Source organism: Lolium rigidum, chromosome 1, assembly GCF_022539505.1.
Source record: "Lolium rigidum isolate FL_2022 chromosome 1, APGP_CSIRO_Lrig_0.1, whole genome shotgun sequence".
Lineage (NCBI taxonomy): Eukaryota > Viridiplantae > Streptophyta > Magnoliopsida > Poales > Poaceae > Lolium > Lolium rigidum.
In genome coordinates this window covers 90,823,608-90,840,846 of record NC_061508.1, presented here as the reverse complement: position 1 = coordinate 90,840,846, position 17,239 = coordinate 90,823,608, and the positions used below count along the sequence as shown (strand labels likewise).

General features: G+C 48.0%; 2 protein-coding genes across 5 annotated transcripts; one reads left to right on the top strand and one right to left on the bottom strand.

Moving 5' to 3' along the window:
* The first annotated feature begins 8,283 nt into the window (after positions 1 to 8,283).
* LOC124677629 (squamosa promoter-binding-like protein 14) lies at positions 8,284 to 13,363 on the top strand. The gene is made up of 3 exons (XM_047213598.1): positions 8,284 to 8,660; positions 12,478 to 12,611; positions 12,711 to 13,363. Exons 1-3 carry the CDS (start codon positions 8,284 to 8,286, stop codon positions 13,361 to 13,363), a joined length of 1,164 nt encoding a protein of 387 aa, XP_047069554.1.
* Positions 12,009 to 16,916, bottom strand: LOC124677639 (G patch domain-containing protein 11). Of its 4 annotated transcripts, none has more exons than XR_006994163.1 (4): positions 16,232 to 16,916; positions 15,093 to 15,158; positions 14,904 to 15,014; positions 12,009 to 12,104 (listed from the first exon to the last, which is right to left on the bottom strand). XR_006994163.1 is itself a non-coding variant. In XM_047213607.1 (3 exons), the coding sequence occupies exons 1-3, from the start codon at positions 16,871 to 16,873 to the stop codon at positions 14,955 to 14,957; spliced, it is 768 nt and encodes a 255-aa protein (XP_047069563.1). In that variant the 5' UTR covers positions 16,874 to 16,916; the 3' UTR covers positions 14,635 to 14,954. The 4 variants fall into 4 exon arrangements, 1 of the variants encoding a protein (XP_047069563.1); XR_006994162.1 differs by lacking the exon at positions 12,009 to 12,104 and adding an exon at positions 13,294 to 14,507; XR_006994160.1 differs by lacking the exon at positions 12,009 to 12,104 and adding an exon at positions 14,635 to 14,815.
* Between the last annotated feature and the right edge of the window lie 323 nt (positions 16,917 to 17,239).

The following is a 17,239-nucleotide window of genomic DNA, read 5'->3' as shown; positions in this document are numbered from 1 at the left end:
ACACAAGAGGGATCAACAGCTTGGGCTATGGCAAGATGTGGTTGTGATAGCACGTCTTGGGGCTTGCTGGTTACGGCCTTCATCTCCCATCGATGTAGTTCGGTGCGGAGCCGACCTTGATTTGTCATGTTGGCCTATCCTTTGGCTGGGCCAACTAATGGTTTGGTGGTGCAAAGGGGTCCACTTTGTTTCCAAGAAGGGGCATTCCTGACCTGTGCATCAATCTTTGCATACGACCTAAAGACATCACATGATTTGGCACTTTCCAATAGGTATAGGAGAGAGCCCCCGCACATCCACCATCACTACTCACATTTTCCATTGTCTGTTGTTTGGCCTTTCCTCCATTAGAGGAGGTTGGGTCACGGTGGCTCTCTCCGGCAGGAACATAGCCACCTTGAGCAACGCCCTAGGGTCATCTTTATAGCTTGCACCACCGTCGTTGTCCCTTGGCCATGGCCTTGGGGGCCCGGTGCCTAGCTCCGGCCATGTGACTCATGTGTTATTGGTCCATCTAGATTAGCGGATCCCGGTTGGGCCATCACACAATTGCATGAGTTCTAGTGATGATCTGCTTTGCGGTCACCGGTAGTCAATGTCGGTTTGATGTAGAGTTCATCGTCACACAACTCTAGGATCTTCCACCTGCAAGATGGTGACTAGAACACCCTTCATGCCCAGATATAAGAAAATCACAATATGTACTTTACTGATTGGACCCAACAACGCAAAATTTCGGTCGTTACCTTGTTGAATGTGTTGTTTATGTGCCGATGTTCTAGCCTTAATTGGCCTAACCACACAATGAAAATGCTCGTCATGTATGCCTTTGATGTAAAAAAAATCTACATTTTGAAGGTTTTGCTACATATTTTATAATTTTCTACATGTTGTTTTTTGAGAATACACCTTGAAAGGTGTATCAATCATATAGAAGAAAGGCTAAGACAGCCGGAACAACGCCACAAAGGCTACAACTCCACTCCACGATACAACGCCAAGCGGCAAACAACGCATCCTCTACAAACCCAATGATAAACGACTCGCCTTGCCCAACAACCTACCACGAGTGGCGATAAGAGGAGCACATGGCTTCAGGAATGCGTCAAGGACCAAGCAATATACACCATGTCAAGACCTCGACTCCAAGGCAGCCGGACCAACACATCCCCTCATGAGCCTAGAGGAATCTGCAAGGAGGAGGCATGATCCGGATGAACTCGGAGAAGACACCAATGAGGATGTGCCGCCATGCCGTACATTGCGACCATGAAGCACAAGCCCAGGGCAACAGCCAACACTGGTAGCTTATCTTTGTCCCCTGCCTCCAAAACTCGCACCATCCACTCATCCCATGATGGCCAAGACGGCGTCTTCAAGAAGATGATGACACCATGATTCCGCCATTGCTTGGTACGGTCGCTGGACCTAGGGTTTTCCTTGGCATCTGATAGGAGGGGGCACAATGAAGGCCATGAACATGCCTTCAAGAAGGAAAAGGCGCCCGCAGGCATCGCCGTGCTCAGCTTGGCCTCCGCCAAGCCGGGATTTTGCCCCGGCCGAACACCATGACCACAAGACTACCCGAAGATGGACTGGAGATGGAGGGTGAAGATGAAAGCCACCGGTTTGAGCCACCACCGCTGAGAGGAGAGGAACATCAGCGTAGAAGAAGGGCGCCAACCACCATCGACACCACCATGCATGCCTGCAACCGTGGACAGAAACACCGACCCGCCCAAGCCCATCTAGGGCCGGCCCGGAACTTACTGTTGCGCCTATAGGAGAGCCTCCTGTAACATCCCAAAATTTTCCAAATTTTGGAATATTAAATAAAATGAAATTTGTTGATTGAACTTCTTGTCATGTTGGAATTTCCGAAGAAATTGAAACTTTTTTAAACTTTTCTCAACTAGGATGGAAACATCATATAAGAGTGGATTAATATGACTATCCAAAAATTATAAATCTTGGGTGAGGAAATTTTATACAAATCCGATCTGTGTGTTACATTTTATCGCTTGGATCTAAGTGGCGTTAAAAACTATTTGACCAAATGTTTTTGGCTATAACTTTACCTGTTGCAGATGACGAGTAAGAACGATAGGATCACGGGGCCTACACTCAACAAGCCATGTGGCGTTGATGGAGCCCAAGTTTGATGTTATTCTTATATTTCCGCTGTTATGTGAGCCAGCCACTATGTTGTGCAAGGATGTAATAAATATACTCTGGATCTTTCGGTTGTAATAAAATGATGTATGTTATCCAGAAACTCAATTCGGCTCCCGGGTGCGTATGATCCCTCTACCATAAAAATATATTTTCAAGTGTTAAAAAATTTTGATAAAAAAATTTACATGTACATCTCCATAATATATGTGTATTCGTCAAGTTTCACGAAAAAATGATATTTTTTGTAGTCTAAGCGAAAAAGAGAAAATTTTATCTTGTGACAAGTCTTTGTTTCAGCACCGAATTTTGTCTTTTTTACACACGCCACATGACATGTCAATTTTTCATTAAACGACTTTGTGAGCGCGTAGGACATGTAGATGTACGTGCGAAATTTTTGTTTCAAATTTTTTAACATTTTAAAATGTGTCTAACATGTATTTCAAAATAAAGGGAGCATACGCTCCCATGTGCCAAAACATTTGTTACTGTGTGTGCTAGCTACGATCCAGGGATAGCACTGTAAGCACAGAGATTTGAACCCTACCAGGTTCGGGTCGTTACACCTCCGTTGCAAGGTAGCTGAGCAAGGACCGTCGTTGTCGAACGCGCTCGCCGCCTGGAGCCTGCAAGACCTCTCTGCCAGGCCACGTGCCGTCGCCGCAGGAACCTGACGCCACCGCGTTCGCGCACGGAGAGGTCTGTGCCGCCGCCCAGGCTTTTCCCAGCGGGACCTCTGGCGGCGGAAAGAAGGGGGGCGGGGGAGGAGGAGGCCTACGGCCGACGACGTGTCAGGGTCGGGTAGGGTTGGTGAGTTCTGATCTCATTTGCTACATGTAGGTGTTATATTTCATACAATATCTCATCATGATTCTGCAAATATTGTCTATTTCATGTACTGGGAGTTGACTGTTGCATAAAATTTTATTATGTTATAGTTGTGTGCTTCCACAAATATGCAGAGGCGGGAGGTCCGAGAGGTGGAGTAACATTTTTCTTGAAAAAATACGATTAATATAATTGGTCTACTTTCCAAATGTTGCTACTCCTCTGTTCTATTTTTTATCATGATTTTGTTTTAAATTTAAACTAAAACATGACAAGAATTATGGAACTGAGGGTGTACCGAGTACAACCTTCTAGAAAAGCAGCAACGTTTGCAAATAGCGCAGCGAATCAAGTTCTGGTCATAAGAGCATCTCCACCGGCGGTTCCAAATACGCGCCGGTAGGAGCGCTGGCACTGCCGTACGAGGGATGCCGGCACATCATCCTATATTTGGGGATACTGCTCCCACACCGGCGCCCCCAAACCGGCGGCTCCGATAGATTTAGAAAATCAAATTGAAATTTTGAAAACGATATTCATACGAAATTCTAACGAAATTTGTACAAATTTAACGCAAATTCAAACTAAAAAACTAAAAAAAACATCTAGCGGCACTGGGAGTCGAAGGCGCTGAAGTTCAGGTCGTCACCGCTGGATGACCCGAAGGACCAGCTGTCGATGTCGTCGGCCTCCTCCTCGTCGGCCTTCTCCTCCTTTGGCGCCGGCAGCTCGGATGGACCGGCGAGGTTGACGCCGTGGTCCCTGGCGGACCACACCGCCGCCTGCCGCAGGTCGATCGCGATATGCCGGTAGTCTTCATCGACGGAGCGGCCGAGGATGAAGTTCTGGCCGGGGAACTCCTCCTCGTCGTCGTCGCCACGGAGGGCCGCCTGCGCCTCGGCCTCCTTCTCCCACCATTTCTTCTTTGCCGGTGGAAGTGGTGGCGAGGCATCCTCCTCCTTGACGCGGGAGCGATGGCCCGACCCCGTCGTCCGACAAGCCGGAGCAGAGGAAGCGCGCCTCGCCTCGCCACGGATGACGACGCCTCCTCAAGGAGGCGCGGGAGCGGCCGAGCGCGTGCGCACGACGATAGACGACGATCCGATGCGCGAGCTTCCGGACGCCACGGTCCTTTCCGGCACCCTCTGCAGGGTCGGCGCCGACGCAATGTTCACCGCCTGCGGGAAGTACACCGGCTCTCGTTGCCCGCGGACGCTTGGACAGAAGCCGTACTAGCGGAGCGTGTCGTCAACATCGCGGCCGTATCACCAGGCACGGCGGCCGACGTTGTTGAAGCGGCCGCCCGAGCGGTTGTCTATCCGCGCGAGCTCGACGGCGCGCTCGTCTTCGAAACGCCGTTCCCAGGCCGGGCTATCGAGGGCGTTGCCCGGCAGGCTCCTCTCCTCCTGCGTCATCTGGCCCCGCCGTTCCCTGGAGAGGGACCGCGTCTATGATCCTGGCGGTGGCGGCACGGCGAAGCCGCCGTTGGAGACGTGCCAGCCGTGCGACAACTTGTATTGTACTGGCACGGGGATGGGTGCCAGTACAGTACGTCGGCCTCGTTGAAGGTTAGCTGCGTCGAGCGGAGCACGCCGCCGCTGCTGCCGTCGGCCTGGTCGTTGTGCGCCATCATCGGCGGGGTGCGTGGGAGGTTCGCACGGAGGTTGGACGGCGGGGAAAAGCGAGAAGTGCGCGCTGGTGGGGTTTTTAAGGGAGGCGGCGGACGCGCATTGAAGGCGCGTGGGTAAGGTAGGTGGATGCCGCGTGGCCAGTCGCCGCCTCGCCGTTTGGGTTTCCGCGCGGAAGGCCATTGACGCCGATGACCAACCTCCCCGCGTCGTTTCCGATGTGAACCGCCGCATCCTCTCGCTGACAAGGCGCCCCTACCCGCGGAACCGTCGTTCCGCGAGGCGCCGGCGCGCCCGATTCGCGCCCTTGGCGAAGGGGCCGGCACGGGGTTGCCGGCGATTCTATTGGGCTCGAAAAATAGCCGGCGCCGTTTCGGGTGCACCGGTGCGAGCCTATTTTCGCTCCTGACCCCCAAAACTCTATCGGGGCCGCCGGAGGAGATGCTTGAAATCAAGCATGGTCTAGATTTTTTAAAGCATGGTCTAGATTCTTTAAAGCATGGTTAAGATATACTAAAACCATTCTACTATGTTCATACTTCTTTTAGGGCTTTGAGAAGGGTTGCTTCGGAACTTCAACACTACTTAAGCTGATCTGCCTCTCCTTTCTTTCCTAGCCCTTGCTTTCTCTTTATCCTATGGCCGGTTCTTGGTTGTCGCAGGAGGCTTCAGGCCTGTTTACCAACGGGCAAACAGAGGGTTCGTGTACTTGAGGAACGGAAAAGAAACAAGTAAAATAATAGGAGCCCAAGACCCAAAACATAACAGTAACTGTATTTCTGGTATAAACTCCAGAAGAAAACAGAACTTCGGTCCAAAAGATTCTCGGCTAATAGGAATCCCGAATCTACCGAGGCAGCAAATGGACCACATGCTTGAGCGAGGTTAAAATAAGTGAGGTGCCATCTTGTCACACTCAAAAGCACAAAAAGGTGAAAGCCAAAAATGCACCTTCACTCACAATGGCCCTAAATATTTAATCCTCCTGGACTTACAAAACTCGACCGTTTCCTTCGGCATACCACACTGGTGAGGTGTGTATCTGAAGTATTTGAGCGTTTGCTCTTACAATACCGTAATTTTGCGGCATAAAATCACAATCTTTCATTTACTACTCCCTCCGTATCGAAAATGATGTCGTTAATTTGTCCAAAATCAGATGTATTTATACACTAAATCTGCGACATCCTTTTTTTTTAGAACGGAGGGAATAGTAAATTTGTATGTAAACGTATTTAGCTCTCCAATTCAACTCTTTGATTGATAGGATTGTTGTAGGAAATTTAAATGATTGAAAAGGCCTCTTTGAGTCAAAGGACCCTCCTAATAATTTTAGAGAATTTTAAACCCCTACTATTTTCTTACTTGGGTTTTCCTCTGAGATCGAATAATCCCCTAGGATTTTTTTCTAAAAAAATATTTAGCACTAAATTTCAAAATATATATGGCATTGCCAACAACCTTGAGTTATAGTCCTTTGTTCTAATAAAAAAAAGTTCTATACAAATCAATCATGTAAATTACTAATAGAATCAACATTGTATGATCATATGTTGCTTTTCCGTTATCACGATATAACATCTTATAGAACAAAATCTTTTTTATAAGTGTTTGTTTGATTTGCATAATTGCATCTTGTAGGATTTTCCCCTAAAGGTTTCACTGCACAACTTTCCATTGACTCCAACATCTTGGAAATGACCCTTGTTTTCGACGGTGCAACGACATGAATTAAGTCATAAATTTATTCTTGTAGGAGCAAAGTGAGCAATACATAATAATATGATGTTTTAATATTCCCGGACGTTTTGAATATCGTGACTTATGAAGCAGAAAGGTCCTAACCATTCCCAAAGGAGAACCAATAAACTACGAGTCCGAGAAAGAAAAGCCATCACAATACAATTAGTTTGTAATTTTGTAAAAAATGCAAATATATGTAATGTTGACCGCAATTTTTGAAGCTCACATATCATCTGATAATTTACAACTACACGAACTCACCAAGGATCCCGTGCATTGTTCCCATGATTCTGCAGCACATACAATAGCACTCACATGAATTTAGTTGTATTTCTTACTAAAGAAAATGTTACGATCTCTTTGATGCACATGATTCCAAAAGCATGAGAATAGGAAAAAAAAAATACGATCGCAATGTCATGCCCACTAAAATCCTATAATAAGGAAAAAAACAACCGGATTATACCAAAGAGTATTTTACATATAAAAATAAAATTGTAGCAAGACATTTGAGTGGATGAAATGACCCGCAAAATGAGGATTCGATACCCTGGTGAACCACATAGAAAAATAAACTCTAAGCATTTGAATCCTCAAAAATTAGGGACGGAATAATCCGCCAAGTCAAAGAAAGGCATTACCTGTATTTCTGGAAGAGAATGTGTAGCATCACTCCAACATCAACATCAAATCAATTTTCCCAAGCATGTTGGATAGGTTAGATATGAAACCCACCATAAATAAAAGGAAACCAAAAAGAAAGAGGAGAAAAAAAAGAGCAAACTAAGATTCCGGCACATTGATCGTTCATCTCCATGCAATTCCTCGTGTGCGTAGCATCACTCCACTCTCCACAAAATGATGGTGCTCTACCACTTTTCTACACAGGAAATGGAAAGCCACGAGCACATGAGCTCATGCAAAGGTAAGAAAGTTGTCCGGAAAGTTGAAAATCCCTGTGATCCATCCTACCCCAAAAGGGCAAAAAAGAAACATCCCATCCACAATCACTCAGCCACTCACTGAGCCAGTCTACTAGTAGTAGTGACTAGTGAGTAGGCATTGCCCGATTTTAACCCAGAGGTAAACTCCTCGCAGGGTGGGTAAACTTTGTACCCCCAAAATAGAGTACCCCGGATGAACAGCGACATTAACACCTACCAATTCTGCCACCCACAGGTCCGGTGTTAAAGGAGGAGAGAGAGCAAGCTAGGGCGTTGGCCCCCCAAGGGAAACATCTACTGTGTGGAGACGCTGGCTGCGGCGGCCTGGCGCTGGTGGATGGCGCGGCCTCCTGCCATGGCAGCCGTGCTGTTCATTCATGGCACTGCTGCGCTAGATGCGTTGGCGCTCGCGTCTATGCAGATGCTTTCTCTCTCGGTCCTGCGAAGTGATTTGATAAGTGGAGGCAGACGAGGCGAGCCAAAGATGGCATGTAACGGCAGGCGTCACAGCCTTTTCCTCATACGTACTTCCTCCCCGGCATGCACGGCCAGCACGCGGCAGCTACCACGGGCCGGCGCCCTACAAAAACCCTGCACACGCGCAGCCGTTTTACCCAGCATGGTAAGAGGGGCACTCCATCTCCATCTCCATCTCTCCCGACTTGAGGATCGATCGATCGAGCAAAGCAAAAGGTGCTGCCTGCTGCTGAGTTGAGCTGAGCTGAGCTGAGTGGTGACTATAGCTAGCATGACAGGTTGAGCGAGCGACCCACACTGGGCTGTCTCGAGGAGAGAGAGAGAGAGAGGGGTTTTCATTTGAAGGGCGAATACTGGTCACTCGTGTGTGTGTTTTCCCCCCTCGCTCCCTCCTTCCCCCCTCTCTCCTCCCTCGAGAGAGGAGAAGAGAGGGGCCCAAGAACCACCATCATCGCCACCCGCAACACAAAGCTAGCTAGGGAACCGCAATGGAGATTAGCAGCGGAGGCTGCGGCGGAGGGACCGGCGGAGGGGGCGGCGGGGACGACCAGCCGCTCCACGGCCTCCAGTTCGGCAAGAAGATCTACTTCGAGGACGCCACGGCCCCCAGTGGTGGCAGCGGCAGCGGCACCAGCGCCAATGCGTCGTCCTCCTCCAGGGCGCCCGCCGGAGCCGGGAGGAAGGGCAAGGCCGCGGCCGTCCCGGCGGTGCCCGCGCCTCCGCGCTGCCAGGTGGAGGGTTGCGACGTGGATCTGAGCGGCTCCAAGACCTACTACTGCCGCCACAAGGTCTGCTCCATGCACTCCAAGGCGCCCCGCGTCGTCGTCGCCGGCCTCGAGCAGCGCTTCTGCCAGCAGTGCAGCAGGTCATCCATCCAATCCAATCCTCGCCTACCTCCTCTACTCTCTTCCCTTCCGGCATACATTTTGCTCCCACATTTCTCTTTCCTTGCCCTTGCTTTCGTACATGTATTGTTTTGTTTTGTTTCTAGCGGTTAACTTCATTTGTTCTTTGGAAGGTTTCTCTGACTTACTACATTATTAGTAGATATTATTATTATGACCAACTTAATTAGCTTGGTGGGGCCTTCCATTTATGTTGATAATTTCTGCCTCTCTTATTTTTTTTCTCATTGGTTCTGGGAAGCTGGCTACTATTATATGTCAGCGGTACTCATGAGAATTCTTAAGCTTGTAGCTTGATTGATATATGTTTCAGTGATGTGACACCCCTGCCTGCCTGGTGCTTTGCATAAGATTCCTCTACCTAGCATTTCTACTATAATTTAAGTTAGAAGTAGTAGTCGATTAGTGCTAAGTCAGAAAATAGCCATTCCGTATAATTAGTTAGTTTCAACATGGTCAAGTCAAAGTGCTAGCTAGCTTTCATTTGTGTCGGTTAGTTGGTAGGCTGAACCCGGTTAGTCTGGGTCACATTCTCACCCGAGAACCAAAATACATTCAGTTTAAGCCCCTCTCTATATTTAGCTGACTTCCTATGCTTCATGCAACTTTCTGTTGAAATATACCCAGTAATTTCTCGTTTCAAGCAGCTTAGAAAAGTGCTGAGTTCTAGCTGTTTCATGTGCACTTTACCGCTTCTTTGCAGTTTAAATTAAATGGTTTGTTAATTTGCTGGAAAGCATGCGCTTCGTAAAGTAATGTGCAAGTTTGAGACGTGCATGCTTAGCTATTATCTGATATTTGGCATCGAGCCAATTGTCTTTATTTAATTTCTAGTTTTTAGAGCAAGATACTCAATCTGGGTGGGTCTACGTAGTGTAGGAATACCTTTTGGTGATGTCGAATCTTTTCCCATTTCCTTTACTTGTCTATACGGCTATACCAACTATGACTAACCAAAATTATGCCAACCATAATATGTTTTGAGTTGTGCCAATGTCCAGCGTGAGAGCATCTCCACCAGCGGCTCTCAAATAGTCGCCGGTAGAGGTGCCGCTACTTCCGTATGGGGGGCACCGGCACTGCATCCTCTATTTGGGGGTGCTGTTCCCACACCGGCGCTCCCAAACCGGCAGCCCCTGTAGATGATTTGAATTAAAATCTCAAATAAAAGCATATAAATTCAAATAAAGAGAAGAAATATTCCAAAAATTAATACATAATTGGGAACATGGTTTACACGAAAACATAATTTGGAACATGGTTTCCACAAACTAATACATAATTGGGAACATGGTTTACACGAAGACATAATTTGGAACATGGTTCTACAAACTAATACATAGTTTGAACCTGGTTGACACAAATATAAAACATTGCAAAATAACGAAACCTAACTAGTGTTGGCATCGTATGTTTCGTGTGTTCGCTGCCAAGAAAGAACACTTCCGAGTCACCCAAACTGGAAAATACAGCTGGTGACGGTACCCTGTTGGTTCTTTCGAGGAAGAACATCCAAAAACATGCGTGCCTATTTTCGATGCGAAGAAAGAACACTGAGTCATCATCCTCCTCGGTGTTGTCGTCGTGGTAGTGCCGGCGGCAGCGCGTCTCGTCGAACACCTTGACGCTCATATCCCCCTCGCCAAGGTAGGAGAACGTGAGCAGGAAGAACATCCAAAAACATGCGTGCCTATTTTCGATGCGAAGAAAGAACACTGAGTCATCGTCCTCCTCGGTGTTGTCATCGTGGTAATGCCGGCGGCAGCGCGTCTCGTCGAACACCTTGACGCTCATATCCCCCTCGCCAAGGTAGGAGAACGTGAGCACGAAGCCGGCTTCGAGGTGGTGGTAGCGAGCGAACTTCTCCTAGCCGATGTGGGGTACATCTTGTCGCCCGCGTCGCGGATCACGTCCATAATCCACCGGCAGCAGCCGCAGGCAGCCTCCCGCAGATGCAGAGAGGCTGGCTCGTTGCCGGCGACGAAGTCGGCAAACTTGTCTTGCAGCCTCTGGATGCCGAGTGGGTCGCCCTTGAGGATGACGACAAACTCGAACAACACTTGCCGCTCCTCCTCCTGCATGTCCGACGATGAAGACGATGGCGTCGCAGGCGACAACGAGCGTGCAGCTCTACCGCGGCCACGACCGCGACCTCGGCCTCTACCAGACATGGCGTCGTCACTTCAGATGGTGGTGGCTAGGGTTGGGGAAAGAGGCGCTAAGGTTTGTGTGTGTGTGTGGGGGGGGGGGACGATGCGAGAACGCCCTTTTTATAGGCCGGAGGGAGGCGGGGGGTGCTCATTAACGCCGGCACGGAGAGCTAGGTCCGATAGGACGGTTCGATGCGTGTCTGCGGAACTGCACCGCCGCTGCGCGCCAATAACTTCCGTCGCGAGGTAGGCGGCGGTTAGGTTAAAATTGAATGTGCCGCTGACGCGTCGGCCCCGCCACTCCGCGTTGGCGTCGACTTTTGGGATGTGGGGCTGACATTCGGCTCCCACGCCCAAAATTTTCCGCCTCGCGAGGCGCCGGCGCGCCCGATTGACGCCCTTGGCCAAGGGGTCGGCACGGGGTTGCCGGTGTTTCTATTGGGCTCGAAAAAGCGCCGGCGCCGTTTGGGGCACGCCGGTGTGAGCCCATTTTCGCTCCCGGCCCCCAAATCGCTATTGGGACCGCTATTGGGACCGCTATGGGGCGCGCCGGTGGAGATGCTTTGACTAGAGGAATAATGAGCTACAAAGACATCTCCTCCACAAAAGATGGATGGCCACTTGGTGGAAGGGCATTATTGTGTTAAGCTAGACACCTCACATCCGTATGAATGATTACAATCTTCATTACACCTGCATGGTTCCTCTGTCCCTTTCTTTGTTGGGAATAGTTTTACATGTACTATGGGTGTAGTGTAACTATGGAAGCCACTAAGATAATGTTCTTTAGTGGAATTTGCAGTGCTACTATACCAAGATGAGAGACACCCTTAAGCATTGCCATGGCCATTTGACCAGACCTGTTACTATCCATTATGCATGTTAGCTCCTAAAGATAAACTAATACAGACAGTAGTACTTGAGCAGCGGGAATACAGACAGGTTAAATTTTGTACTCCAGATTTTACCGAAAACATTTAGCATTCTGAGCACATTATTCCATGAATTCTACTTGGCCAACTTGATTTGCATTTCTACTCAACTATTTACATCAACATGAAAAAATATTTGTTTAATCACATACAATGAAAACTTATGTGATTTAGATTCCCTAACTTCTATTGCATCCATAACTCGCTTCATACGCCTCCCTAATAAATTCAGTTGAGGCATGTACCTGAGGAAGCTTGTACCACTAATTCTATGCTTGCGTTATTGCAGGTTCCACCAGTTGCCATAGCCTTTTGACCAGACCTGTTACTATCCATTATGCATGTTAAGTTGTTAACTCCTAAGATAAACTAATACATACAGTAGTACTTGAGCAGCCGGATATATCTTTGTTAAATTTTGTACTCCTCTAGATTTTACCGAAACATTAAACATTGCGAGCACATTATTCCATGAATTCTCCTTGGCCTACTTGATTTGCATTTCTACTCAACTAGTTTTACGTCAACATGAAAAAATCTTTGTTTAATGACATACAATGAAACTTATGTGATTTGTATCCCGTAACTTTTATTGCGTCTATAATTCGCTTCATACACCTCCCTGGTAAATTCAGTTGAGGAGGCATGTACCTGAGGAAGCTTGTACCACTAATTATCTGCTTGCATTATCGCAGGTTCCACCAGTTGCCTGAATTTGACAATGGAAAACGCAGCTGCCGCAGACGTCTCGCCGGTCACAATGAACGCCGTAGGAAGCCGCCTCCTGGCCCTCTGGCATCACGCTATGGCCGACTCGCTGCATCCTTTGGTGAGAAAAGGCTCATGTTTTCTAGCAATCCTCTCCCTATACGGATCCTATCTATCCAATTGTGTATCGCCTAATTTGTTCTTGCAATTCTTGCTGCAGAAGAACCCGGCAGGTACAGAAGCTTTCTGTTAGATTTCTCCTACCCAAGGGTTCCGAGCAGCGTGCGGGATGCTTGGCCTGCAGTTCGACCAGGCTACCGAATGCCCAGTGAAATCCAGTGGCAAGGGAACCTAGACCTGCGTCCTCACACGGGTTATGGCCCACATGCATATGGCAGCCACGGCTTCCCCGGTCCAGAGCTCCCTCCAGGCGGGTGTCTCACAGGGGTCGCCGCCGACTCAAGCTGTGCTCTCTCTCTTCTGTCAAGTACTCAGCCATGGGATACCACCACCCACGGTGCCAGCCACGACCATCGGTCCACGGCCATGTCCGCGGCCGCGGGCTTCGACGGCAACCCTGTGGCAGTGTCACCCTCCATCATGGCGAGTAACTACATGCCGCCACCATCGAACCCCTGGAATAGCTCCCGGGGTCACGAAGGCGGGCGGACGGTGCTGCATCAGCAGCTGCCACATAACGTCCAACTGCACGAGGTTCACCCTGCAGCAGGCTCTAGCCAGCATGGCCACTTCTCAGGTGAGCTCGAGCTAGCTCTGCAGGGAAACAGGCCAGCACCTGGACCACGTGGCGATCATGGCAGCGGTGGCAACACATTTGACCACCCTGGAAGCTCGTCGAACTGGTCCCTGTAGGGGCCATTTCAACTAAAATCCTTAGTCCGCGCAAAGAGACATGGAACTGAAGAAGTGCCAGGATGTTGCCTGCGCTCATTGCTACCTTCTGGTCACAAGCATGGGAAGGAAAATCCGAAGTGACAGGCGAATAATTTGTTCTTGATGCATAACGTCCATGAACTCCTAATTATTTGCGTCCATGTAAACCTCCATGAATTCAAGTATCAGTATGCTTATCGAGGACTTTTACTCGGCGTGTTATTCCCTGATTAATCTTGCCACTGCGTAGCACTGCCAGGAATCTGTTCTTGTTATGCAAAGTTGAGACCACACGCACATCGTGGCTTTGTAGCATGCTCTCAGCACCGGTGGTGTCCTATTGATGGGCTGGCTGAGGTGAGAATGTGAGATCAACGCAATGCAATGCAGTTCAGCAGCTTCTTTACTCCAAAAGAACTGATCAGTAGTGGTGAGAGCTCTGGTATATTCTCGCAAAACATCAATATTTGCTTTCATGTGAGAGAGACTTAAGTGTTCCAAGAATCTTCCCCTTTTTTCCACTGACCATTTGCTGGGATGCTGATCCAAACCTTACGGACTTGTTGATTTTATCTGGTGGTAAAGGCTGAAACTTTTGATCTTTGCAAAGAGTGTCACTGGGTCCAAACAGAATTAGGGAGCCCACACCAGAAAGGAGAACAAATAATTGCCAGAGTAAGAGCACGACATAATATTTTGAACTCATACTGACTAATCCTGTAGCCACATTAGGTCACTAGCCTGTGACCAACAATCAATGATCATGGGTAGATCGTAAGTTCACATGTAAGATTGGCACTTGTAGGACTAGCATAGCACTGTACAGAGATCCAGCATTGGCGTGTAGTATTATGCAAGTGCTAGAACCAGGAGGGATAATAGTCGCAGCCTTCCAATGATGCCAACTTCAACAGTTACATCGATAATTGGTGAACAAACCTAAATCTGTTGATCAAAAAGCCGAAATCCACTTCTTTCTTCACCGCTGACCACTCATATCATTTGGCTGAAGTTCTTGACATATCAGACATATCTTGAGCTCCTTTCAGTATTTTGCATGAAGTTCATACTTCACACCATATGCAAATTTCCTGAAGCTTTCAGATATGTCTCAAGCTTTAAACTGATACAGAAGAATTTATCATGTTGGTCACGTTGAGACATTTGATATAGAAAAATAATCTAGATAATACAAGTCCAGAACATATGGCTTCCACCAACGTGCTCGCACATGTTGAGACATTTGGTATAAAAAAAATCCACTTCATAGAAATCCACAAGATATGGCTTCCACCAACAAGTAGACGCTCAATTTCTACAGTTAATGACTCTCAACTAGTGATAGGGACTAAGGTTAAACGTACAGGTGTACACAATCGTCTAATCTGAATGTCAAATTTACTCTATGTCCACAATAAAGACAAGAAGAACCTGTAAGTTTGCAATCCAGTAGGTTAGGAATTTAATACAGTATGCTGATCGTTACAGAACATGGATCGACTTCTTATAGAACCGTCACCTGTAAAAGGAAGGGCAATTCTTCGTCACCACGGACATTTGAGAAAGTGAATTAATGATCATCTTCATTAGGCCCAGGGCATTCATCTGCCAGCGCTTCTGCCGATTCATACTGTAAAAACAAGATGTACAATTTAAAAACTGTAAGATGGAAATCAGCTAGTTCACTTATATCCAGAATGAAGCTCACCTTGCATCCACAATAAAGGCAATAGCGGTGTTCATAGCGCAGCTTATCCAGTATGTTTTGCAGACCCTACGAAGATACAAATGAGGTTGGAAAAGAGCACATGGAAATGAAATATTGCGTCCAATCCATAGTAAGTGTCAGGGCTTTAGTTCAAATTATGGATCGGAGGGAGTAATTTAATGCCAAAAACTTCATAATTCAGAGCGAGGCCACTTCCTACTGCACTTGGGACGACAGAATGATCACGATAATGCGACAACATGTGTGAGTAGTCCATACTAGATAGAGCAGTCCATCCAAGAGTGGACAAACGGAGACCGAGTTACATGTAGCTCTTTATTTTGAAAAATTCAGAAATCATATTTTTAAGTTTCAAAAAAATCTGTAAAAAATCCTAGATGTAGCCAATGATGAAATCTATAAATGTGCAAAATATTAATGTGGAATTCTCTGTAATTTAGGCTACACAAAAATGACAAATGTGTGAATCTGAGTATAGTGAATAGTGCACATTTCAAAACATAAAACTTGTGAGATTTTATCATTTTTGTGTAGCCTCCTAGAATCCAAAGAATTTTACATTCAGATTTTGCACGTTTCTACCATACATCAGTTGCTACATTGAGGATTTTTTTCAGATTCTTTTGAAACTTTAAAACATAACTTTCATTTTTTTTTAAATAACGAGCTACATGTAGCTCGGCCTTCGTTTGCTGTTTTTGAGTCCATACTAGATAGGTACCTGAATTATGTACTATGACATCCATAAAAGACCTAAAATGGCTATGGTGTTCTATCTTAACAACCATTCAATGAAACAATTGTGTCTGATAGTGTCATATTTCAGCGGCTATAGTGTTCTATCTTAACAACCATTCAATGAAACAATTGTGTCTGAGAGTATCATATTTCAGCGACATCACACATGTCATAAAACCATAATGTTGGGAATTTTTTGGGATGGGCACTGACTGGCACATCTTTGGACAATTCTGTCAGAACAGTGATACTAAACATTGAACATTTATGTCAGAACAGTAATACTGAAGTTGCAAGCCCAAATGTAACCAAGCAACAGAACTGAAGAACAACGGATGGTGCAAAAGTGAGAGTATCACAGAGCAGTGAGACATGGCTACCTCTTCAGTGATCACCTCTTCCTCTTCTTCCTCTCCCTTCTCCTTCTCTTCACTATCGTGGGCCGGTGGCGCCACCTCCCGGTTCTCCAGCTGCGCGAGCGCTGCCTCGGCCTTGCGGTAGTCCCACACCAACCTCCGCCCCTTCCACTGCGTGCTTTTCCTCGCCCTTAGCTCAACCACCATCTCCTCATCCCTCTTCTTCTCCTTCTCAACCTCCTCCCGGGTCTTCGGCTCCGACGGCTCCGGCAGAGGCGCGGCAGAGACAGGCGGCTCCGCCCCGAGCCCTGCTCGCGAGCGGCGGATCTCGATCCCCACCGGCTCCGCGTCGCCGCCACGCGCTGCCGGGTCGTAACCCATCTGCTTCAAAAGCTTGAACCCCACGTTGCTCTCGGGGATGGCCTCCGCCATCCCGGCCAAGGTGCGCGCATCCTCCTCCCGCTGACTCCTCTCCCGCTCCTGCCGCCGCCGCTCCTTCCAGGGCAGCCCCTTGGCGCGCTTCGCCTGCCCTCGCGCATGCCCAGCCGGCGCCGGGGGATGCTTCCGGACCCCGAGGCTCCTGGAAGGGCTCGGCGGGAGGAAGTGGGACAGGTCCCCCATGTAGTCGTCGTCGGCGTCGGCCTCAACGGCCGGCTTCGGCTCCATCGTGTGCGGTGGTCGGAGTGAAGCGAGGCGGGCCGGGGATCGGCGTAGCCCTGCCCCTGCGCTGGTTTGTTGGTCAAGTCGATTTAGACTACCTTCGGGCTGGGCTTTGTACTGTAGATGGACCAATAGACGTTTTCTCTCAGGCCATTCCGTGGCTAGAAGCGCTTGGGCTGACCGTGGCCTTGCTTAGTGGGTGGGCTAGTTTGAAGGCAAATCCTATGTGCCGACCAGGTCGGTAGCTAACGGGCGCGCGGTATGGCCCGGCCTGGTCGGCTCAGTTCGTGTTATTTTTTGTTTTCTGTTTTATTTTTCTTTTCTGTTCATTTTTTTTTCTGTTTCTGTTTCTTTTTCTGTTTCTGTTTCTTT

Bases quoted from the DNA above. Each gene is read 5' to 3' on its own strand.
- LOC124677639 (XM_047213607.1), bottom strand. From the start codon at position 16,873: ATGGAGCCGAAGCCGGCCGTTGAGGCCGACGCCGACGACGACTACATG. The intron at 15,159-16,231 runs GTAGCCATGTCT...GTATCTTCGTAG, and splicing joins AAGAGGTGATCACTGAAGAG to GGTCTGCAAAACATACTGGA. The intron at 15,015-15,092 runs GTGAGCTTCATT...TTGTTTTTACAG, and splicing joins GCCTTTATTGTGGATGCAAG to TATGAATCGGCAGAAGCGCT.
- LOC124677629 (XM_047213598.1), top strand. From the start codon at position 8,284: ATGGAGATTAGCAGCGGAGGCTGCGGCGGAGGGACCGGCGGAGGGGGC. The intron at 8,661-12,477 runs GTCATCCATCCA...GCATTATCGCAG, and splicing joins TTCTGCCAGCAGTGCAGCAG to GTTCCACCAGTTGCCTGAAT. The intron at 12,612-12,710 runs GTGAGAAAAGGC...TTCTTGCTGCAG, and splicing joins CCGACTCGCTGCATCCTTTG to AAGAACCCGGCAGGTACAGA.